Below are 24,876 nucleotides of genomic sequence, written 5' to 3'. Positions count from 1 at the left end.
GCTGGCTGGGAGCGTCACTTCCTCCCGGAAGCGGGCCTGGGCGGATGTCTCCGGCGCGTCGGTGCAGGGGGATGAGGGCCGCGGTGGCTGCCAGCGTGGGGTTGAGCGAGGGGTCCGCTGGCTCCCGGAGCGGCCGCCTCTTCCGCCCGCCGAGCCCCGCTCCGGCGGCCCCCGGGCCCCGGCTGTTGCGGCTCCCGGGGAGCGGGGCCGTGCAGGCCGCGAGCCCGGAGCGCGCCGGCTGGACCGAGGCGCTGCGGGCCGCCGTGGCCGAGCTGCGCGCCGGCGCCGTGGTGGCCGTCCCCACCGATACGCTATACGGTCTGGCCTGCGCGGCGAGCTGCTCGGCGGCTCTGCGCGCTGTGTACCGCCTCAAGGGTCGCAGCGAGGCTAAGCCTCTGGCCGTATGCCTCGGCCGCGTGGCCGACGTCTACAGGTGAGGCCGCCCCGACCCGGCCCCGCTGGGGGCGGCACCGCGGGAGGGGTTTCCGGTGACAGGCTTGGGAGACTGAGGCGCAGAGAGCGGGAGTGGCTTGTCCAGGCTTACCAAGGAATCCGGAACTGGAAGTGTGTACCGAGGACTTAACGTGCCCCAGGCCCTGAACTACATGCTGCTGAGAGGCAGCAACACACGAGAAAGGCGGGGGCCCTGTACCCTTGGCGCATTTGTACTAATCGGGGAGGCCCCCAGGAAAAAAGGAAAGAAACACAGTAGCTTAATTTAATAGCGAATGCCTTGTAGGAAATAAAACGTGGAGCTTGATCCCACCCACTATCACGGTAGCACAGCGGTGCAGCTGTTGTAGTCCCTCAGACCAGAGGCACGTAGGCGCCAAGCCAGGGGTGCCCCTCTGGAGCCCTGCTTTCTGCTCAAGCTCTTAGGGAAGTGAAGCAGGGAGACAGGCGGCTCCCATTGTAAACTTGAAGGATTCCTTTCCTACGTGTGCCTAGAGTCTAGGAAAGGACCACCAGTGGTCCTTCATTTTGAATGGATTTATGCTCCTGTGTTTCCCAGATACTGCCGTGTGAGAGTACCCGAGGGGCTCCTGAAAGACCTACTGCCAGGACCAGTGACCCTGGTGATGGAACGCTCGGAGGAGCTCAACAAGGACCTAAACCCTTTTACGCCTGTGAGTCAAGTTTTCTCTTGTGTTTCTAGACTCCAGGCCACTTGGCTTTCACTAGGATCCAGATCAGACTTACCCTCTACCCCTTCCAACCTTTCTCATGATTCCCCTTCCCCCTGCCTTATAGCTTGTAGGCATTCGGATTCCTGATCATGCCTTTATGCAAGACTTGGCTCAGATGTTTGAGGGTCCGCTTGCTCTCACTAGCGCCAACCTCAGCTCCCAGGCCAGTTCTCTGAATGTCGAGGTGAGTTTACCCAGTCCTTCCCCTGGAAATGTCACCAGCCCAAACACTGTTTCCTGTGAATCAGTGGCATTGATAGTGCACTGGGATTGCCAGGCGTGAGAGTCCTTGGGCCAACAGTGGAAAGGTTTCCCAGCTGGCAGGGAGGCGGTGGGGGGCAATATAAATTAAAGGAATTTGATTTTGTCTCAAAGTCTGAAAAGCCAGGGGGAGAATTGGTGTTTTTTCTTATTGTCTTTATAATAATAGGAAAGATTATGGTAAGAACAGTGTCTTCCTCTTTTTCTGGAGATAACAGTTTTTGGAGAATACAGTTTAGGCTGTAAATCTTCACCACAGTGCTGTAAAGAAAGATGAAGAAGGCCAAGGGCAGTAGCTTATGCCTGTGACCCCAGAACTTTGGGAGGCCCAGGCAGGCGGATCACCTGAGGTCAGGAGTTCGAGACCAGCCTGGCCCACATGACAAAAGTCCATCTCTAATAAAAAATACAAAAATTAGCCAGACATGGTGGCACATGCCTGTAGTCCAGCTACTCGGGAGGCTGAGGCAGGAGAATCACTTGAACCTGGGAGGTGGAAGTTACAGTGAACTGAGATTGTGCCATTGTACTCCAGCCAGGGCTCTAGAGAAAGACTCTGTCTCTTAAAAAAAAGGATGAAGTTTAGCTTCCAAAAAGTTAAATCACTTTTTCCAGGTCACGTAGCCATTAAGTGACTGACTCAGATTTTTACCCAATTTTTGACTTTTTTTTTTTTTTTTTGAGACGGAGTCTCCCTCTGTCGCCCAGGCTGGAGTGCAGTGGCCGGATCTCAGCTCACTGCAAGCTCCGCCTCCCGGGTTCACGCCATTCTCCTGCCTCAGCCTCCCGAGTAGCTGGGACTGCAGGCGCCCGCCACCACACCCGGCTGATTTTTTGTATTTTTAGTAGAGACGGGGTTTCACCGTGTTAGCCAGGATGATCTCGATCTCCTGATCTCGTGATCCGCCCGCCTCGGCCTCCCAAAGTGCTGGGATTACAGGTGTGAGCCACCGCGCCTGGCTCCAGTTTTTGACTCTTGCCCCTGTTGTCTTATCTCTGCCACAAACCAGATCAAAGAAAGGATGATCCTAATCCTTTCTTGGCTACATAGATTAGAACAAAGGAGGACACGTAGAAATTTCAGTTCTTTTTCTTATTACCAAGATGTAAAACGTAGTTGTAAGCTACATTGTGTCCCCAGACTCTGGGCCAGAGACATAGTATCACACATAGTATCCAGCATCAGGCCTTGGGCTTCCCTGGGCTTTTTACATCCAGCTAATATGCCTGGATAGAGTAACTTGCGTGCAGTCACACAGAGATAGGATGGAAAGTCCAGAGTTGGAGCTCATATCTCTGCCCAGAACTCCATTCGATGGGGTTTTCCATGCCCAGACCTAGAGTGGGGCTCAGGGTTCTTGGAAAGTGAGAGTTCAGCATCCCTTCCCATTCTCAGAGTGCAGGTTTGACTTGGTCCTGGTGGCTGTACCCCAGGAGCAAGAATCGGGATGTGGCACAGAGAGGGGAGGTTTTTACCTTGTCAGCAGTCATTTGACCTGTCCAACACAGTAACTGGTATTTATGATTTCCTGTCCCAAATTCCCAGGCCTAACTGCTACTGCAGTGTCTTCATTGGAGGGATTGGGGAAGCTCTTTCTCAGTTAACAATTCAGTCCACTGTTCTAGGGGAGTATCCTTCTCATAGCCCAAAGACTGAGTGCTGGTGGCATGCAGAATCTACCATGTTCTATTCTTCATACCCTGATCAGAGTTGCAGTGAGATCCAGGAGCATGGTTCTAGAGCTAGAAGAAGCTGGAATCACTTGTTCCAGGTCACACAGTCATTAAGTGACCAGATTTTTACCTAGTGTTTTTGTTTTGTTTTGTTTTGTTTGAGACAGAGTCTCACTCTGTTGCCCAGGCTGGCATGCAATGGCACCATCTCGGCTCACTGCAACCTTCACCTCCCAGATTCAAACAGTTCTGCCTCAGCCTCCTGAGTGAGTAGCTGGGATTACAGGCGCATGCCACCACACCCGGCTAATTTTTGTATTTTAGTAGAGACGGGGTTTCATCGTATTGGTCAGGCTGGTCTCAAACTCCTGGCCTCAAGAGATCCAGCCTCTCAAAATGCTGGGATTACAGGTGTGAGCCACCGTGCCCAGCCTTTTTACCTGGTTTTTGACTCTTGACCCTGTTCTCCTATCTCTGCCCCAAGCCAGGGCAAAGAAAAGGTCATGCTAATCCTGTCTTGGCTACATAAATTAGAACAAATGAAGACATAGGATTATCTAGTCCAGCCCACTTGTCTTGTAGGCCTGGATAGAGTAACTTGCGTGCAGTCACACAGAGATACAATGGAAAGTCCAGAGTTAGAGCCCGTATCTGTGCCCAGAACTCCATTCGTTGTACTTACATTTCCTAACTGAAGCAATGTATGACATTTCCTTTTGCCATAATAAGACTTCTTTAAGCCCTAGATAGGTGTTACTTGGGGTGCTAACCCAGGAGGGCTCCAAACCTCATAGAATGCAGTGTCCTTGGCACAGCTGACCTTAACTAAATGAAGCTCCTTTCTCTGCTTGGAGGAAGGTGACTTCTGTTTTGAGACTATATGGCCTTTGATGACTGCGTGCAGTTTAACATTATTGCATACACCAGGGATAGTGTCCATGCTCTTCCTTCTCCTTCTTCTCAGGAGTTCCGGGATCTCTGGCCTCAGTTGTCCTTGGTCATTGATGGGGGACAAATTGGGGGTGGCCAGAGCCCCGAGTGTCGCCTCGGCTCAACTGTGGTTGATTTGTCTGTGCCCGGAAAGTTTGGCATCATTCGTCCAGGCTGGTAAGTCTCATTCCTGTGGCGTGGGGAAATAATTTGAGGGAGGTTGGAGAGATGCAAAAAAGCTTTGACAAGATAAAGATGGTGCCTCCTATCTTGCCCTGAGGGAGTGTGGGCCAGGTTTGGAGAAGTGGTAGTTGGAGTGGGATTAAGTTTGCTGGCTTTCTTAGGATTCAGAAGGTTTCATCATGGATTGATGAACAGGGCATAACAAGGCTAGCCAGTTTCGATGTCCCTGCTCACCAGCTTCTGGTGGGCTTGGGACTTTGAGAAGTCAGACTGGTAACTGTCCTGTTTCCTCCTCAGTGCCCTGGAAAGTACTACAGCCATCCTCCAACAGAAGTACGGCCTGCTTCCCTCACATGCGTCCTACCTGTGAAACTCTGGGAAGCGGGAAGGCCCAAGGCCTGGTGCTGGATACTATGTGTCTGTCCACTGATGACTGGCAAGGCCTCATTTGCAGAGGCCACTGGAGCTAGGGCACTAGCCTGACTGTTAAGGCAATGTGTCTTTCTGAGCACTGGGAGCTGCTGGTTTACAGCTCGGGACAGGATGTATTGATTTGTAGTTTCATATATCAGCCAAAAGCTGAATGGAAAAGTTAAGAACATTCCTAGGTGGCCTTATTTTTTTTTTTTTTTTTTTTTTTTTTTTTTTTGAGAAGGAGTCTTGCTCCGTCACCCAGGCTGGAGTGCAGTGGCTGGATCTCAGCTGACTGCAAGCTCTGCCTCCCAGGTTTACGCCATTCTCCTGCCTCAGCCTCCTGAGTAGCTGGGACTACAGGTTCCTGCCACCTCGCCCGGCTAGTTTTTTTTTGTATTTTTTAGTAGAGACGGGGTTTCACCGTGTTAGCCAGGATGGTCTCGATCTCCTGACCTCGTGATCCGCCCATCTCGGCCTCCCAAAGTGCTGGGATTATAGGCTTGAGCCACCGCGCCCGGCCTAGATGGCCTTATTCTAATAAATTTCTTCTGTCTGTTTTGTTTTTCAGTTGAAAAGTAATTTAAATGACAGATTTAGAATCTAGTGAGAGCCTTCTCTCTGGTGGGTGGTGGCATTTAAGGTTCAAACCAGCTAGAAGTGCTGGTGCTGTTTAAGAAGTCTCAGGTGGCTGCGTGTGGTGGCTTGTGCCTGTAATCCCAACATTCTGGGAGGCCCAGGCGGGAGAACTGCTTGAGCCCAGGAGTTCAGAATCAGCCTGGGCAACATAGGAATACTCCATCTCATAAAAATTAATAAATAAAAAGTCTCAGGTGACCAAAGGCATGGGTTGGGCTCCTGAAGCTAGAACCAGGTTTGGATAAAGATTGAAGAGCCGCAGACCACTCTTCCCTCTGAGCCACTGGGCCTAGTGGTGTCATGTATTGTAATTGCTGGCAGGAGAGCAGTCTTTTTGGTGTAATAGTGGGATGTCTGCTCAGTTGGCAAGGGTTCAGTCCAAACTGAAGAATACTGGGAAATAAACCTCCACTACCCTTTTCAGCCAGGGACTTTTTCCTTATTTATTCGTAAATTATAGTTAATTATACCCGTAATAGCCTTGTTTAAATCCAGTGTTCTCTGCAGCCTTTTGTCTATTTATATGTGTACCAAGTGTTAAACATAATTACTGTTGGGCATTTGAACTTTGTTTTTCTTTAAAGAAATGCTGCTATTAAACATATTTGTAAATGGTTTATTCTTCTTTTGAATTATTTCCTTAGGGTAGGAGATTAGGTCAAACTGTATGAAGTATTTATGGCTCTCAATATGGATTAGCCTTCAGAAGAACTGAGTCAAGTTACACTGCCATTAGCAATGTGTGAGAATGGCTGCCCCTGCCCCCTAGCCTTGCCATGTTGAGTATTTTTCAAATTGTGCGTGTGTGAAATGAAGCCTGTGTTGCTACCCTCTGTAAATTACCATATGTCAACATCCAACCCTTTCAACTGTCCCTGCTTGCCTTGGTTTCCCCAGCTAAGCCCCAAACCAGGTGGCCAGGCCTGCTCATCTCTCCCGTGGAGTTTAATACCAGTTACCTAACTGGGGCTGGGTGTCCTTGAGGTGACCACTGGGGTCTGTTTCCTCCTTCCTCCGCTTCCCTCTTGCACCCTAGTTCCCAAAATTCCAATTCAGTTTTTTTTTTTTTTTTTTTTTCTGGAGACAGAATCCCTGTTGCCCAGGCTGGAGTGCAGTGGCACAATCTTGGCTCACTGCAACCTCTGCCTCCCACGTTCAAGTGATTCTCACATCTCAGCCTCCTGAGTAGCTGGGACGACAGGTGTGCACCACCATACCCTACTAATTTTTTGGGTATTTTTAGTAGAGATGGAGTTTTGCCATGTTGGTCAGGCTGTTCTTGAACTCTTGTCCTCAAGTGATCCACCCGCCTTGGCCTCCCAAAGTTCTGGGATTACAGGTGTGAGCCAAGGCACTCGGCCTATTTTTAATTTTTTTAAAGACACGTCTCACTGGGTTGCCCAGGCTGGTCTCGAACTCCTGGACTCAACTGATCCTTCCACCTCAGCCTCCCAGAGTCCTGGGATTACAGGCCTGAGCGACCACGCCCGATTCAGTCTTGAGCCCATAAACTTCTCAGTACAGTGGTTTCCAATGCACCTGTTTTCAAGTATATCCTAAGAATCTTGTGAAGTGTTAACAGGGAGGGGCCTACTTTAATCAGGGTGCCTGCAATTAGCATATTCATTTATTTGTAAATAAGCACTGGTTTGTTAATTCCCTCTAGAAATCTTGTTTAGTAATTTGTTTTCCTTTTTTTTTTTTTTGTTTTTTTTTAAGACAGTCTTGCTCTTGCCCAGGCTGGAGTCCAGTGGTGCCACATTGGCTTACTGCACCCTCCGCCTCCCAGGTTCAAGCAATTCTCCTGCCTCAGTCTCCCAAGTAGCTGGGATTACAGGCACCCAGCACCACACCCAGCTAATTTTGGTGTTTTTAGTAGGGCCGGGGTTTCACCATGTTGGCCAGGCTGGTCTCGAACTCCTGACCTCAGGTGATCCACCCGCCTCAGCCTCCCAAAGTGCTGGGATTACAGGCATGAGCCACCGTGCCCGGCTTTGTTAGTAATTTCTTAAGCAAACCTACTTGTGGTAAAGCCATAGCCAGCCCAACTCATATGTCAGTTTGTCCCAGAATCTAAGGTCAGAATTTGTGAGGTCTTAAAGAGAGCAAAAGGAATGCTTACTTGAGAATACCAGTTCATATTTAATTACTACAAATCACAGTAGCACTGAACATGGCTCTAGTGAGTGGGCCTCAGTCAGTTCAGGCAGCTAAAGGGAGGGGGTTTCCTCCTAGTCCTCTCCCTGGAGCTAAATATGCATCTGGGGAAAAATGAGGCTCTGGAGCACAGAGGTATTTTTTTAGAGGAGAAAGAACTGAATGCCCAGCACTAGGTAAAACTGCAAAAAGAAAAACAACTGTGCCCAGGCACTAGCTACAAGGCCACACCAGATAAGGAAAGCTGGGTCCTGGAAGCTTCAGGACAGGAACTCTTCCTTGGTCAAGTTTTCCCCAGCACCTAGCACATAGGAAGGTGCTTGATGAGTGAGTGTTACATGAACCTGTGAGTGCTCAGGATGATTTCCTGATAATTGGGTTCAGGAATCTACTGGGAGGAGCTTAAACCTAGAAGTTCCCTTTTTGAAAGTCTCAAATAGGGTTCCCTAACTTAGAGAAGACAGATGATGTGAGAAGGAGGCCTGAGGAGAGGACGCAGACTGGCAGAAGGGAGCAGGGCACATGCGAGCCCAGACCCTGACACCCTTCCAAGGGTGGTGAGTGGGTGGCCACTACACAGCACCGGCCTGCTGCAGAGTTCAAAATTAGAAGGGGTTACATGAAAGTGTTCCCAGAACATGGAGCTGCCCTGGGCTAAGTTCAGTCACCTGCCAGCCTCTGCCATTCCCATCACCGCAGAGCACCCCAGCACCACTCGCCTGAGGAATGGTCTCTGTGCTGCACAGGCCCAGGCCTGACAGCCCACCCAGAAGCACCTAGCTGCTGACCTCTGACCTGGGAATGAGTGAGTGCCTACAACCTCAGCTGAACCCCACGTGGTGACATCTTCCAGCAAGGCAAGGACATCAGCTCCTCACGCCCCTGTTTACAGGCCCCTCACATGAGCCACTGCTCCTTCTCTTTGATGAAGTGCTCTGCCCAGCGGCGGGTCAGCTCCAGGTACAGGCTGGGCTGGTGAGGCAGGTAGTCCAGATACAGGCGGGTGGGTGTCTTCTTGGGAATGGCCTTCTCAATCTGGGTGCCCTCGTGCCACTCATTGAAGGAGGTGATGGAGACGATCTCGGGCCTCACCGTCAGGGCCGCCTGCAGGGCCGTCTCATAGTACTTGCCGTTGACCCTGTTGCGCGTATTGTGGTTGTTCCAGGGCCGAATGCTGGTGTCTATGTAGCCAGGCCCCACACTGGGGATGAACATGAGGTTGTTGGCATCACAAAAGTTCTTCACAGCTTTCCAGTTCTGATGGGAAGAACCAAAGGAGAAACCATTGGAGGCAAAGTAGGTGTACATGCCGTCAAATCCGGCGGCCAGGATGTCGTGGGTGTGACCCTCCTCCACCAGCAGCGCTATGAAGACCCCATCATAGGGCGTGTTGCGGATCGAGTGGGGCCCGTTTGGTGTCAGGAGGTGGGCCCAGGCCTCAGGGGACGTCAGGTATGAGTCGTAGATATAAAAGAGTGGGAGGCTCTTCCCCATGCTGTTCTTATAGCGGTAAAATGCACCATGGGAGCCATACCTGAGAAAGAGAAAGAAGAGCCTCAGCTGGATGGGAGAGACCAGCACAACTGTAGGACCTGCCGTGGATGAGATCTGGATGCCACACAGCCCAGTTTTGGAGCCAGTCAGTCTCCACAGTTGGACTCATCATGCCTCTAAGCAAGAACCTCGTTCCCTTCCCTCTCCCCAGTTGTCATTCCTAAGCCTCACTTCTCTACCCTTAGCCAAGCCACTACCATCTTTCATCTGGATTGTAACAACTGGTCTCCAGGCTTCCATCCTGCCTCCGTAAAATCCATTCATTATTCCCACCTACTTGATCTGGCCCTGCCTACCCCATTCCTGCTCTTTACCCACCTAATACTCCCCATCTGGCCTTTCTATCTGGCTGTCACGTGTCATGCAAGCTTGTTTCATCTTATGGGCCTTGCATCTGCCAGCCCTCTGCTTGGAATTTTCTCCCTGCCTCCGGATCTTTGCAGAGCTGACCCTTTTTCTTTTTTCTTCTGATTACTTTTTTTTTTTTTTTTTGAGACAGAGTCTTGCTCTGTTGCTCAGAGCTGGAGTGCAGTGGATGATCTCAGCTCTCTGCAACCTCCACCTCCTGGGGTTCAAGCGATTCACCTGCCTCAGCCTCTCAAGTAACTGGAATTACAGGCACCCGCCACCACACCTGGCTAATTTTTGTATTTTTAACAGAGATGGTGTTTCACCATGTTGGCCAGGATGGTCTTGAACTCCTGACCTCGGGCAGTCCACCCGCCTCAGCCTCCCAAAGTGTTGGGATTACAGGCATGAGCCACCGCGCCTGGCCTTTTTTTTTTTTTTTTTTTTTTTTTTTAAATATTCTTAAGACAGAGTCTCACTGTATCGCCCAGGCTGGAGTACAGTGGTGCCATCATAGCTCACTGCAACCTCAAACTCCTGGGCTCAAGTGATCCACTCACCTCAGCCCCCCCAAATAGCTGGGACCACAAGCATGCATCACCATGCCCAGCTAATTTTTTTAAAAAAGATTTTGTAGAGATGGGAGTATCCCCATGTTGCCCAAGCTGGTCTCAAACTCCTGACCTCAAGTGATAACTCCCACCTCAGCCTCCCAAAGTGCTGGGATTACAGGTGTGAGCCACCACACCCAGCCCTGACTGCTCATTCAGGTGTTAGCTCACCTGTTGTCTCTTCAGACTCACCTGACCTGACTACCCATTCTTACGTAGTTTCTTGGGCATACTCTAGCACAAAATCCTGTATAGATCAGTTTGATTTTTCCCATTTAATTACTGTCTGCTCCACAATACCTGCAACATACACTAGAAAGTAAACATGAAATTAGAAACTTTGCTAGTCCTACCCATTACTGTACAGCTGGGCTTAAGACAATGCCTGGACACATGTAGGCGCTCAATACTCTTTTTTTTTTTAAGAGACAGAGTCTTGCTTTGTTCTCAGCTGGAATGCAGTGGTATAATCGTGGCTCACTGTAACCTTGAACTTCTGGGCTCAAGTGATCCTCCCACCTCTGCCTTCCAAGTACCTAGGACTACTACAGGCATGCATTGCTATGCCCAGCTAATTTTTTTTTCAGTAGAGATGGGGTCTTGCTTTGTTGCCTAGGCTGGTCTCAAACTCCTGGCCTCAAGCAATCAATCCTCCCACCTCTGCCTCCCAAAGCCCTGGGAGGCCGGGTGCGATGGTTCACACCTGTAATCCCAACACTTTGGGAGGTTGAGGTGGGCAGATCATCTGAGGTCAGGAGTTCAAGATCAGCCTGGCCAACATGGTGAAACCCCAGGCTGGAGTAAAGTGGTGCCATCATAGTTCACTGCAACCTCAAACTCCTGAGCTCAAGTGATCCACTCACCTCAGCTCCCCCAAGTAGCTGGGACCATAGGTGTGCATCACCACGCCCAGGTAAAGATACAAAAATACAAAAGTTAGCTGGGCGTGGTGGCGGGCACCTGTAATCCCAGCTACTCGGGAGGCTGAGGCAGGAGAATCACTTGAACCCGGGAGGCAGAGGTTGCAGTGAGCCAAGATTGTGCCACTGCACTCCAGCCTGAGCAACAGTGAGATTCTGTCTCAAAAAAAGAAAGGAAAAAAAAAATAAAAAAGCACTGTCATTACAGGCATGAGCCACCACACCCAGCCTCATTCAATACTTACTTACTTATTTATTTATTTTTGAGACTCAGTCTTGCTCTGTCACCCAGGCTGGAGTGCAGTGGTGTGATCTTGGCTCACTGCAACCTCTGCCCCCCGGATTCAAGTGATTTTCCTGCCTCAGCCTCCTGACTAGCTGGGATTACAGGTGTGCACCACCATGCCTGGCTAATTTTTTTATTTTTAGTAGAGACGGGGTTTCACCATGTTAGTAGGCTGGTCTCAAACTCCTGACCTCGTGATCTACCTGCCTCAGCCTCCCAAAGTGCTGGGATTACAGGCGTGAGCCACCGCGCCTGGCCTTCATTCAATACTTTTTGAATGAATAAATGAGGTGCCTACATTGTAGAAGTCACTTTCACATATATTAACTCGTGTGATTCTCACAAGACTCCAAGGTTACGAGGCTTGCCTCATCACAGATTAGAAGCCACAGAACAGGAATTGAAACCCAGGCTGCCTGACTTTAGGCCCAGTACTCTCCTACTATAAAACAGCTGCTGGGAACACAGACATTATGCCCTGTGTCTCTTGACCTGCCCCTCCAAACCTATCCCTACCTCCATTTTGATCCCCACCGAAATCCCAGCCCCCAGAACAGCCTTACGTGTCAATGATGTACTTGATGTTGTCATGTACAGTGATGTCATCCCGGCCCTTGTAGGGTTGGATGTGGAAGGCCACCTGCCACAAACAGAGGAGTAACTGGTCAGGTGAGTGTCTATCCAGGGGCCACAACATATCAGGCTCAGGATCTAACCATGGCCTGGAGGAGAGGCTGAGTTCAAAAGAGTGCCTGGCTGGTGGGCACAGTAGAGATAAAGGCAGCTGCTGCCCTTAGAGGCCAAAGCAGGGCTGAGCAGTTTGCCCATCTCCCGCAGCATGGCATGTGGGAAGCATTTTGGTGGCTAATAGGTTTCAACCAAGTGGTTGGTGCTAGCTGCCTGAAACAGTGGAAGAAGTATGCTGAAGCTGTGTCGGTGGGAAACTGCTGTGATCTGTTAGACATGTCAGTGGTGGAATTCCCCTCAGGAATGGGGAGTGGGGCTTTTCTTCCTTCTCTATCATTTTTCTTCCTTCACCACAGAAGCAAGGGATGACTTACTCGATTGGCACATGTAGGGAAATGCTTCGTCCAGCTCCATCCTTCCTCTTGAAAGTGAGCCCACCTGCTGAGAACACCTGTCTACTCCTCAAGGTCCAGCACTGCCTCCCACTAGAGAGTTGAGTCTGCAGGTCCCTTTGGCTCTTGCCTACCCTTTATCCACCAGGGTTTACAACCTAACCTCTATTACCATTTAACAAAAGTGATAATTATTTAGTCTTCTCTTGGTCCTATATTTAGTTTTCTCAGTTTTCTTAGAATTCAAAACACTAAGAGCAACATAGGCACCATTTACCTGAACCCTCCCCCAAAACTACACTTGCCACATATTTGTTATCCCTGGGCTACTGCCAAGAACTTCTGTGGAGGCACTAACCCTGTGGGCGGAGGAGAGTACCTCTCCAGAATAGGGCAGAGAGCACGTGGGCTCTTCTTGGAGACTCACCTGGATGCTGTACTGATGGGCGGTGTCCAGAATGGCGGGCACCAGGTCATCCGAGGGCTCTCCGTTATCATCAGCCATGCCAGGTGGGTACCAGGACAGGACCAGGACGCCTGAGACGCAATACAGAGGCGACTTCAGAGACACACAGTACCCCCCTCAACAGAGATTTTTTTTCTCACAAACCTCCAGTTGCAAAAATGGTTTCTAAAAAACTGCAGCAAGCTTCCTGCCAGGTTCACTTCCGGCAGATGAGTCCCAGAGCCTCGCGCCCCGGAGCTGTCCACGCCCGCGGTGCTGAAGCGCAGTGCCTGCGGGAACCGTAGCGCGCCAGGCCGGAAGGGAGCCAGGCTTTCGAGTGCATCAGCAAGTAGTAGAACAAAGGGAATGGGTGGACAGTGCCACACCCACCTGGAAGCCATAGGCTTACCTCTGAAAAAGAGAAGCCCCCTAACCCCTAACATGCCACATGGAGAAGAGCCCTGAGCAGAGGGCATCTGTAAAACCAGCAGAATTCAGTGATGATATCCGAAATAAGTGAGCCTTCCCTCCCCAGCCTACAAAGGAGGCGCCCAGGGACCTTCCCTCTAGCTGGGTGCTTGATGAAAAGCCTCTAAACCCCCAACACTACCCCCAACTGCAAATACAGCAAGAGGCCTTCATGGAACACGGGCACACTTTCCTCTCTGCAGCCAGTAAAAGCAGGAAGGGCTGCTGCTCTACCCTGTACCTGCCGTGAAAGCAGAGGCGACCGTAGGTTCCACTCCTCTGAACCCCAGATCCTGCGGGCCAGGACTCCAGGCCTCACTTCCCATTGCCCAACAAATTTGAAGACTCTGCCTCCCTCTCCTGGTGCAAACTCCCAGCAGGTCCGCCCTATGGAAGGGCCCTGGATGTTAGGGGTCGAAGGGCCCAGGTAGGGGGTCTGAATACTAGACGGAGGGGGCGGTGTCGCATGGTGGGCCCAGGATGAGAGTGGGAGGGAACAGCTAAGAAGCCAGGCTGGCGGGTAAGTGGGACCAAACGCCCGGTGACAGGACCAGAGGGAGCTGGGATGTGGGAAGGAGGAAGGGTGAGGCTGGGGGGCAGGGTCGCCCGGGGTGGGGGGCGCTCACCGATGGCGGCTTCCTTGAGCTGGGTCATGTGCTCCCGCAGCACTTCGGGGTCCCGGGAGCTGTAGGGCCCCAGCTCCGGGTAGAAGCTGGATCCCAAGTCGTCTGGGGGGCTGTGGCGGCCGCGGGGGTAGCTGGCCGAGATCTTGGGGTCCCAGTGCGGCACCATGACGTGGTCCCAGTGAATGTAGTGGCCCTCGCGCCGCGGGCTCCCGTACCACGAGTAGTAGAAGGCGTGCAGGTCCGAGTAGACGCTCAGGCTCTGCCCGGGGGCGGGCTCGGCCTCCGCGGGTGCCGGCCTAGGGGAGCCGCCAGGGTCCGCGGTGCGGGGCGGCGGCGGCGGCGGGGGCGGCGCGGCAGGGGCTGCCGGGGCCCGGGCAGCGGGCGCTGGGGCCGCCTCCGGGCGTCGCTCAAAGGGCGCCAGCTCCAGGCCCGGGCCCAGCGCCGGGAGTCCGTCCGGAGCCTTGAGCGTGCGCAGGCCCATGAGGGTGCCGAAGGCGAAGAGCAGCACCAGGAACAGAGCTATGCAGGCGCGGCGCCGCCGCCGGGCCATGGCCGACCGTGCGCTCCTGCGGCCGCCCCGCTACCTCCCCGCGCGCCGCGCCATGGCCGCCTGCCCGCCCGCCCGCACGCTTCCTTGGGAGACTGTGCGCCCGGCAGAGCGCGGCGTGGGCGGCGCCCGGCCTGTCCCCGCAGTGCGGGCGGGCTCGGCACACAGGACGCAGGCGGCGCGGACCAAGTGGCCGCGAGCCGAGGGGGAACTGGACGCCGAGGGCGACGCAAGGCCCAGCGAACGGCGAGTTTCGGGCCACAGGAGCAGGGACCTGAGACAGGCCGCGTGGCCCGCGGAGGAAGAGTCCTTCCTATACAAAGCCAGTTCCCCTCAAGCCTGGCTGCCTGGGCGGCGGGTGGCGGCGCCTCGCTGGGGAGCGGGGACGCCGGCCTTCCGGAGCGCCGGAGAGGGGCGGCGCGGCGGCAGCGCTGGGGCGGCGGCGGCGGGGGCGGGGGCGGGGAGGGGAGGAAGCGCGCGTTGGTGGTCCGCTCCCCAAGGATTTCCTTCTCTGTCGATCCCTCTTTACTCACTTCACTGGCCCCCTCCCTATGGGTCTCAGTGCCACCCTTCTAGCCCCACGTACCCCATCCCTCGGCCCCCCTCCCCGGCACCCCAGGCAGCCCCTGAATCTCGGTGGAAGGGGCGTCGAGAAATCTCGAGGAGTCGGACCCTACAGTCGCCGGCCGGGGACTGGCGGGCGGAGGGCAACCGTGACTCGGGCAAGGTCACACTGACTGGGCCTGGACCCCGGGTCAGGACGCACTCTCCAGAGCTCGCACTCTCCAAAGCACTTCCACGCGATCTGAAAAGCAATTACTCAGTACATTTGTGTCTTTCTTCCTGGATTCTGGGCTCCAGAGGACAGGCCCCGTCTTATTTACCTTGTTAGACGCCAAGGGCTGCCAGGACAGGATCTGACACTCGCTTCCTAATGCCGTTTGAGTGAGTACCAGCCCCTGGTGTGATAGTCTGTAGATAAAAGCTTTTCACTGGATATTGCTAGAGTTCCTACACTGCGTTATTCATTACTTCATTTATTCAGAAGATAGTTTTGTTTATCATATGCCTCCTTCAGTGATCCGCAATATCATATGCCTCCTTCAGTGATCCGCAATGACAGCAACTTTGTTTCATTGCATGTCTAAAACAGTGCTTAGGATGATGGCGGGCATCCAGTTCTTATTGGTTACGTAAAATGAATTATAGGGAACCCAGGAAGAGGAGCAGCAAGGTTGGGAAGTGTTGGTACACCTGCAGCCCAGGAAAGTGAGCTTGAGAGACCTTATGGTGCTAAGTGTGAATGAAGTGGAATGCCTTCAGCTCCAGGTTGCAGATTCCCGATTCAGCCTGGCTTCAGGAATATGCCAATGTATCAACTTGCAAAGCAAGAAGCCCAATGGCAGGACAGAGTGGGTATATTCTCTGATCTAACAATGTCATCAGTGAGATGTTCCCGTCTCACTCTTCTACTCTCCCCACCACTGACTTCATATACAAAGCCTGTTCCCCTCATGCCACAAAGTGGCTGCTATGGCCATTGACTCCTCCTCCCATTCCACAGGCAAGGGTAAGACTGATTTCTCTCTCCCAGAAGTCCTAAACAAACATCTCATTGAATCTCATTGATCTAATCTGGTTTAAGCCTTTTTATGCCAGACAAATTGTTGCCGAGGGGAATAGAATTACCTTGACTAGATTAGATTACATTTGTGGAGTGGGTTAAATGTTGGAGAGAATACCATGTCTACCAAAGAATGAGGTGACTCTGGGAATAGAAAGACTGAGAAGAGGCCGGGTGTGGTGGCTCACGCCTGTAATCCCAGCACTTTGAGAGGCTGAGGCGGGTGGATTGCCTGAGCTCAGGAGTTCGAGACCAGCCTGGGCAACACGGTGAAACCCTGTCTCTACTAAAATACAAAAAATTAGCCAGGTGAGGTGGCGGGCTCCTGTAGTCCCAGCTACTTGGGAGGCTGAGGCAGGAGAATTGCTTGAACCTGGGAGGCAGAGGTTGCAGTGAGCTGAGATCACACCACTGCGCTCCAGCCTGGATGGCAGAGACTCCGTTTCAAAAAAAGAAAGGAGAGAGAGAGAGAGAGAGAAAGAAAAGAAAACGAGTAAGGATGGAACTCTCAGAAGGAAGGAAGGAAGGAAGGAAGGAAAGAAAGAAAGAAAGAAGAAAAGAGAAAGGAAGGAAGGAAAGGGAGAAGAGAGGAGAGAACAAAAAAGAGAAGAAAACGGGTAAGGATGGAACTCTCAGAAAGAAAGAAAGAGAGAGAGAAAGAAAGAAAGAAAGAGAAAGAAAGAAAGAAAGAGAAAGAAAGAAAAGAAAGGAAGGAAGGAGAGAAGAGAGGAGAGAAGAGAAGAAAACGGGTAAGGATGGAACTCTCAGAAAGAAAGAGAAAAGAAAAGAAAAGAAAGAAGGAAGGAAGGAGAGAAGAGAAGAGAAGAGAAGAGAGAAGAAAAGAAAACGGGTAAGGATGGAACTCTCAGTAACACCAGCATTTCTGGGACAGGCAGAGGAAGGAGAGAGTCTAAGAAGGAAACAGAAGGAATCATTAACTAGGAACTAAAAGAACAGGGAATGGGTGGTGGTCGTTTTGGAAAACTAGTGGGAAGGTTTCCCCAGCTCCCAGTCATCCCACTATTTCTGGGATGCCCTGAAACAGTTGTTTCCCCTGTTGGCTATGCCTGGAGTCCCTGACACTGCCACCTGGCCATGATGGTTTGACCCAGGCCTAGAACTCTGACCTGGTGGTCAGAGTTGGACCAGTGATAGCATCCCGTCTTCCATTGGACCAATCATGAATACTGACCCAAAGGGCATCAATTCCAATCATTTTTTGGGATTTTACTCTCTGGTCTGGAGGAGAGATTTTATTGTCTTTAAAGATAATGCCATTTGCCGGGTGTGGTGGCTCATGCCTGTAATCGCAGCACTTTGGGAGGCTGAGGTGGGAGGATGACTTGAGTTCAGGCATTTGAGATCAACCTGGGTAACATAGTGAGACCTCATCTCTACAAAAAATTAAAATACATTAGTCTGCCATGGTGGCATACGCCTGTACTCCCAACTACTCGGGAGGTTGAGGTGGGAGGATCACTTGAGCCTGAGAGGTCAAGGCTACAGCGAGCCGTGATGACACCACTGCACCCCAGCCTGGGTGACCAAGTGAGACCCTCTCTCAAAAACAAACAAACAAACAAACAAACAAACAAGGTAATGCCATTAGAGGGAGGGGACAGAGAGAAACTTAGTGGTATTGGAGTCCTGATTTCAGTTTTCCCGGCAGTCTAGTTGCAGTGTGAAACCCGGACCATTCTTCCAATAAGTTACCCTTTTATTCTGAGCAAGGTGAGCTGATGGAGCTGACTATTGATTGCCTATCAATCTCTGACAAGACCAAGAAGGGGACTTGGGAGCAGGAGGTCATTTGGGAGATAATCTCAGGAAGTAAGAGTTAGGAAGTGAACAGAATGAGACAAGAACAAAAGAAAAGCCAAACCAATGGTGCACTGAGGATGTCGCTGCTATAGATAATGGGGCCTTAATTCTGCCAGGTCGTTTCAGAAGTGTACAAATGCCTCTCAGAGTTAGGAGGTGTGAGGCTGAAGCAATTATCTACTGACCCCCTCCTCCACTGGTCAAGCATTTTCCCTAGGGGAGTTAACTTCCTTGTATTTCTGGTCTCCTGTTGCCAAGCAGACTCCCAGGACATCAGAGAAAGTTTTGAAGCAGGTATAAAGAGAGACAGACATTATTTATTCAAGTGGGATGCCGCCAGTGCGAGGAAGACTAAGCTTGCACAGAACCATCCATCCTAGATGTACTCATTTTCTAAGCTGTCGTAACAAATTACTATACATTTAGTAGTTAAAACAGCACAAAAGTTTACTGTCTCATGATTTCCGTAAGTCAGAAGTCTAGGCACAGTGTGGCTTAGTGAGTTCTCTGGTTGGAATCTCACGAAGCCAAAATTAAGGCGTTGTCAGGTTACACTGCTTTCTAGGCTCTAGGAACGGATCTACATCCAGCTCAATGGCAGAATTCAGTTCCATACAATTGCAGGGCTAAGGCCCCCATTTGCTTGCTGACTGTCATCTGGGGAGTCTTTCTCAGGTTCTAGAGGCCTGCTGCATTTCTTGGCTTGTAGACCCCTTCTTCCATCTTCAAAGCCAGCAACATCAGATCTTGTCCTTCTCACACTTTGGATCTCTCTAACCTCCCTCTCTACCTCTCTCTCCTACCTTCCTCTTCTGGTTTTAAGAGCTCATGTGATATATGAGATGCCGTCAGATAATCCAGGGTAACTTCCCCAGTTAAAGGTTAATTATTGGCCAAGTGTGGTGGTTCATGCCCGTAATCCCAGCACTTTGGGAGGCCGAGATGGGAGGATCACTTGAGCCCAGGGGTTCGAGGCCAGTCTGAGCAATATAGCAAGACCCTGTTGGTACAAAAAAAAAGGCCAGGCACAATGGCTCACACCTGTCCCAGTACTTTAGGAGGCCAAGGTGTGTAGGTTGCTTGAGCCCAGAAGTTAGAGAGCAGCCTGGGTAACATAATGAGACCTCATCTCTAAAACTTTTTTTTAATTAAAAAAATTATAAAATATAAGGTCAACTAATTAGTAAACTTCATTCCATTCCACAAGGTCCCTTCACAACAGTAACTAGATTATTTTTAATTGAGTAGCTAGAGGACAGGAATCTTGGTGGGGGACATCTTAAGAGTTCTGCCTAAAAACTGTTCCTAAAATCAAGGTGGACCAAAGAGATGTGACACACGGCATTCAAGGTGTGTATTACACCCATTCTATCGATTAGAATGTGTGTTCAGCCACAAATAAGAAGGAAAGCAGCTAAACATGGCTTAAAGTGCTTCTCAAACTTTAGTGCGCATGTCAGTCCCCTGAGGATCTTGTTAAAAATATAGATCCTGATTCAGTAGGTCTGGAATGAAACCTGTTTTTTTGTTTTGTTTTGTTTTGTTTGTTTGTTTGTTTTTTGAGACAAGGTCTCACCCTATCACCCAGTCTGGTGTGCAGTGGCGCAGTCACAGCTTACTGCAACCTTCGCCTCCTGGGCTCAAGCAGACTTCCCACCTCAGCCTCCCAAGTAGTTGAGACTGCAGGTGTGCATCACCACACCTGGCTAATTTTTGTTTCTGTTTTTGTTTTTTGGTAGAGATGGGGTTTCGCCGTGTTGCCCAGGCTAGTCTCAAATTCCTGGGCTCAAGCAATCCACCTGCCTCAGTATCCTGTAGTGCTGAGATGAGAGCCACTGTGCCTGGCCAAGAGTCTATGTTTCTAACAAGATGCCAGGTGATGCTGATTTGACTGGTCCTTTAGGGCTTAGAGTATAGTGTATTTATTACCCCAGATATTAAGGAGTCTTTAACTAGTCTGGTTCTAGAGATGGTTAATGTAAGGGTTCAAAGACACTGTGACATCGGATCACCTTCTCTGTGATTTTTTTTTTTTTTTTTTTTTTTGGCCTTGCCTTCATGATTGAGAAGGATGGAAGCAGTTCCAAGCATCCCATTTCCACAGGACAACATCCAGGTGCAGAAAAGGGAATGGTCCTATTTTATAATCCTTTTAACAAGTAAGATAAGCTCTTCTAGAAGCTCTCGGCAGATTTCCCATCACTTCTGATTGGCCAGAATTGTGTCATCTATTCACATCCAAGCAAATCCCTTGCCAAGGCCATTCAGAGGTGAACAAAATCAGAAAGAAGGGCGAAAGGAAGGGGATTTGGGTAAACAGCCAAAAGTCTCTCCCACATCTGCTCGGAGTCAATTTTCCCCTTCTTCCTTACAGAACTAGGACTGTGTTGAGAGAGCCACCCTTCCCCGCTATGGCTGGAGATGACAGGTTTGTTCTGTGAAAGAGTATAACAAGAAATTCTCCAGACACAGGAGTGCCAGGTAACAGGAGAGGGAGGAGTGAGAGGCCATGCTGAAATCCAGGGGAGTCTGGATCAGTAAATGGCAAGAAGTCCAGCTCTTTACATCACTCAGCCCCAGGAACACAGACAGTCATAGGTCAGCCTTCCAGGAGCTGGGCATGGTAGTGCATGCCTGTAATCCCAGCTACTCGGGAGGCTGAAGCACTTGAGCCCAGGAGTTCGAGGACAGCCTGAGCAAAATAGGGACACCTTGTCTCTAAGGTAAGTTAAAAAATTAAAGATTAAAAACAAATTTTTTTTTTTTTGAGATGGAGTCTCGCTCTGTCTCCCAGGCTGGAGTGCAGTGGCATAATCTTGGCTACTTTAACCTCCACCTGCCAGGTTGAAGCAATTCTCGTGCCCCAGCCTATCGAGTAGCTGGGGTTATAGGTGAGGGCCACCATGACTGGCTAGGTTTTTTTTGTGTGTGTGTGTATGTTTTTGTTTGTTTGTTTGTTTTGAAACGGAGTCTCACTCTGTCACCTCTGTCAGGCTGGAGTACTGTGGAGTGACCTTGGCTCACTACAACCTCTACCTCCCAGGTTCAAGTGATTCTCCTGCCTCAGCCTCCCAAGTAACTGGGACTACAGGTGTGTACCACCTTGCCTGGCTAGTTTTTGTATTTTTAGTAGAGATGGAGTTTCACTATGTTGACCTGGCTGGTCTCAAACTCCTGACTTCATGATCCACCCGCCTCAGCCTCCCAAAGTGCTAGGATTACAGGAGTGAGACACTGCTCCCGGCCTAGTTTTTGTATTTTTAGTAGAGACAAGGTTTCACCATGTTGGCCAGGCTGGTCTCCAACTCCTGACCTCAAGTGATCCACCAGGCTCGGCCTCCCAAAGTGCTGGGATTACAGGTGTGAGCTACTGCACCTGGCCATAAAAAATATTTAAAGTTAACCTTCCACGCAGAAGTCCAAGTGACTCCCTGGAGAAAAAGAAAGACCCCTGGGAAAAGTTCTACGCAGACTGACATTGAGACCTTTGAGGAAAATCCTCCACATATTGAAAAGTCAGCTTACTGCCTGATCAACCCAGAATGAAACACACAAATCAGACAACATGCCTCTTGCGTTCAGATCTTTCAATCAGCTTTCTAGTGCCTCACTCTAAACGTGAAAAACTAATGATTCTCAGACATTTAGTGAAAGCTCCCTGAATGAAAGCCAGATATAAAAACAAGCTAACAAACAAAAAAGAAAGAAAGGAAGGAAGAAACAGTGAGAGCTAGCCTGGTGCAGTGACTCATGCTTGTAATCCCCAGAACTTTGGGAGGCTGAGGCAGGGGGATTGTTTGAACCCAGGAGGTTGAGGCTGTGGTGAGCCATGATAGCGCCACTGCACTCCAGTCTAGGTGACAGACTGAGACCCTCCAAAAATAAAAATAAAAAAAAGTAAGAGTGAAAGAGTTGATGAGAAGAAAACAGAATGCAGCTAGCCAAATAAACAGATTTTCATATTCACGAAACACAACCAGAATGCTGTGTAAATGGGGGGAAGGATTGATCAGAAACCAATGAAAAGCTCTTGGAAATTAAAACAATAGAGCCTAAATTTAAAATTTTATTACAATAGAAAGTTTTGGATGATAAAGCCAAGGACTCTCCCAGGAAGTAGAAAAACAAACCCACCCTGAGGAACCTTTCAGAACACTGAAACGAGAAATCATCAAAGAACTCATAAACTAAAATTTCCTGGGACATGACGTTCTGGATTGCAGTAGCCCCCTAAGTGAACAACGAATGAAAAAATGACCCACACAGTACTCATCATCATGAAAGTTTAGGACATTGAAAACAAAGAGAAGATCCAAAAAGCTTTCAAAGAAAAAGAAGTCAAGGATTTGGAATTAGAATGGCCCTGGAAAGCAGAAGGCAGGGGAGAATTCCATCCAAAATTCTGAGGGAAAATAATTTTGGACCTAGAATTCTACAATTAGTTTTAAAATTGTGAGGGTGGTGTATTCAACCTTGTAGTCAAGTAGAATGAAAAAAAAAATTTTTAATTATGCGAATGGAATAGACTTTTCTTTTTTTTTTCTTTTTTTATTTAATTTTTTTTTTTTTGAGTTGGAGTCTCACTCCAGCCCAGGCTGGAGTGCAGTGGTGCAATCTCAGTTCATTGCAACCTCTGCCTCCCTAGCTCAGGTGATCTTCCTAATTCAGCCCCCCAAGTAGCTGGGACTATAGGCATGCATCACCATGCCTAATCTTTCTATTTTTGATAAAGACGGGGTTTCACCATGTTGCCCAGACTGGTCTAGAATAGACATTGTTTTTAGGTATTCAAGGTCTCAATTGTTTTTTCTCCTATGCTGTCTTTCTCAGGAAGCTACCAAAAAATATAATAGACAAGAAAATAAAAAAGGAGAGGAGGAACTTGGGATCCAGTAAAAAGGAAATCTAACACAGAAGAAAAGCTCAGGGGAGTCCCAGAGCACTATCTGTGCAGTAAGCCCGAAGAGCAATCTGCCCAATGGAAGCAGGAGGACACCCAAGAAGGCCCTTTCCCAGAACAGCTGAAACTGATAGATAGGCTAGGCCTGGAATGGTGGCTCCCGCCTATAATCCCAGCACTTTGGAAGGCCAAGGCAGGTGGATCACCTGAGGTCAGGAGTTGGAGATCAGTCTGGCCAATATGGTGAAACCCTGTCTCTACAAAAAGTGCAAAAATTAGCTGGGTGTGGTGGCACACACCTGTAATCCCAGCTACTCAGGAGGCTGACGCAGGAGAATCACTTGAGCCCCGGAAGTTGTAGTGAGCTGAGAGTGTGTTGAGGCGAAAGTTGCAGTGAGCTGAGAGTGTGTCACTGCATATCCTTTGTCATTGCCCCATGTGGTTGTATTTTTTTTTTTTTTTTTGAAATGGAGTCTCGCTGTGTCACCTAGGCTGGCATGCAATGGTGTGATCTTCGCTCACTGAAACCTCTACCTCCCGAGTTCAAGCGATTTTCCTGCCTCAGCCTCCCGAGTAGCCAGGATTACAGGTGCCGCCCACCCCACACCCAGCTAATTTTTGTATTTTTAGTAGAGATGGGGTTTCACCATGTTGATCAGGCTGATCTCGAACTCCTGACCTCAGGTGATCCACCTGTTTTGGCCTCCCAAAGTGTTGGGATTACAGGCATCAACCACCACACCCAGCCTGTGTCTTTTTTTTTTTTCTGAGACGAAGTCTTGCTCTGTCACCCAGGCTGGAGTGCAGTGGCAGGATCTCAGCTCACTGCAACCTCTGCCTCCTGGGTTCAAGCGATTCTTTTTTCTCGGCCTCCCAAGTAGCTGGGATTACAGATGTGCACCATCATGCCCGGCTAATTTTTGTATTTTTAATTAAAGATGGGGTTTTGCCATGTCAGCCAGGCTGGTCTCAAACTCCTGACTTCAGGTGATCCACCTGCCTCATCCTTCCAAAGTGCTGAGATTACAGGCATGAGCCACCGTGCCCGGCCATATCATTTTTTAGGTTAAATCACTAGTGAATATATTATATTTTATAACATTTTTCACTGTTGAACCAAGTATTGACCTGTGATTACACATCCTTTCTTGTACAATTTTTGTTTCTCCTGGAGTTAATAATTCCCTATTTTTCCCATTTGTTTTCTACATTAATTAATTAATTAATAATAATTAATTAATAATAATTAATTAACTAATTTGAGACAGTGACTCACTCTGTCGCCCAGACTGGAGTGCAGTGTCGTGATCATGGCTCACTGTAGCCTTGACCTCCTGGGCTCAAGCAATCCTCTCCCATCAGCTTCCTGAATAGCTGGGACTACAGACGTACACCACCAAGCCCGCCTAATTTTTGTATTTTTAGTAAAAATGGGGGTCTCACTCTGCTTCCCAGCCTGGTCTCGAACTCCTGGGCTCAAGCAATCCGCCTGCCTTGGCTCCGAAAGTGCTGGGATTACAGGCGTGAGCCACTGTGCCCAGCTCTATATCTTTATTAGTTGTTTTTTTCTAAACTCTCCAACACAACGTTTAAATTCCTCTGAATCTAATTTCTATACAGTCTTCATATTAGGATGCTGATCAATTAATAAACAAAACAGAATGGTCAGATGACAAGTGCTGTAGAGAAAAGCAAAGCAGGAGGTGGGGAGAGGGAAGGCCAGGCTGGGGAAGTTTTACAATGTTTAATAGGTTGGGCAGAGAAGACCTCCCTGAGAGGGTGGCCTGAGGGAGAGAGGAAGAAAACTGTGCCGACATTTGGAAGAAGTGAGTTCCAGGATGAAGAAACAGCAAGTTCATTTTCCTGGAGAAGGGAGCATGCCTCATGTGTTCTTCATGCATCTGCTAGAATTTTCACTTGCATATTTTACTGTCAATTCCACTACCTACCTCCCCAACCAAGGGCACCCCAATCTCTGAGGCACATTTTTTTAATGTTTATTTTTTAGATATTTTTACGTTTTATTTTTATGTTTTAGATATTTTAGATATTTTAAAGTTTTATTTTAGTTATTTTTAAGACCAGCTTGGGCAACATAGTGAGACCCCATCTCTAAAAAAATAAAATAAAACAGAATTGAAGCACAGACCTAAAGGCAGAAATAACCACGGCATGTTTGAGAGACTTGCTGTGTTGCCTAGGCTG

The 24,876-nt window shown here is 49.5% G+C and overlaps 3 protein-coding genes across 5 annotated transcripts in view; 1 reads left to right on the top strand and 2 right to left on the bottom strand.

Annotated features, from left to right (window-relative positions):
- The window catches only part of UTP11 (UTP11 small subunit processome component), a 594,364-nt gene that overhangs the window by 214,664 nt on the left and 354,824 nt on the right, over nt 1-24,876 (bottom strand). The window lies entirely within an intron of this gene.
- On the top strand, nt 45-5,900 carry YRDC (yrdC N6-threonylcarbamoyltransferase domain containing). 2 transcript variants are annotated; one of them, XM_050800323.1, is made up of 5 exons: nt 45-433; nt 1,013-1,127; nt 1,252-1,371; nt 4,087-4,229; nt 4,533-5,900. In XM_050800323.1, exons 1-5 carry the CDS (start codon nt 45-47, stop codon nt 4,603-4,605), a joined length of 840 nt encoding a protein of 279 aa, XP_050656280.1. In that variant the 3' UTR covers nt 4,606-5,900. The 2 variants fall into 2 exon arrangements, with proteins under 2 accessions (XP_050656280.1, XP_050656283.1); XM_050800326.1 differs by lacking the exon at nt 1,252-1,371.
- MANEAL (mannosidase endo-alpha like) lies at nt 7,408-14,413 on the bottom strand. 2 transcript variants are annotated; one of them, XM_050799416.1, is made up of 4 exons: nt 13,780-14,413; nt 12,668-12,777; nt 11,725-11,801; nt 7,408-8,976 (listed from the first exon to the last, which is right to left on the bottom strand). In XM_050799416.1, the coding sequence occupies exons 1-4, from the start codon at nt 14,327-14,329 to the stop codon at nt 8,340-8,342; spliced, it is 1,374 nt and encodes a 457-aa protein (XP_050655373.1). In that variant the 5' UTR covers nt 14,330-14,413; the 3' UTR covers nt 7,408-8,339. The 2 variants fall into 2 exon arrangements, with proteins under 2 accessions (XP_050655373.1, XP_050655382.1); XM_050799425.1 differs by lacking the exon at nt 11,725-11,801 and having other exon boundaries at nt 13,780-13,867.

This window comes from Macaca thibetana, chromosome 1 (assembly GCF_024542745.1).
Source record: "Macaca thibetana thibetana isolate TM-01 chromosome 1, ASM2454274v1, whole genome shotgun sequence".
In the NCBI taxonomy this organism is placed as follows: Eukaryota; Metazoa; Chordata; class Mammalia; order Primates; family Cercopithecidae; genus Macaca; species Macaca thibetana.
This window is presented reverse-complemented; position numbering and strand designations above follow the sequence as displayed.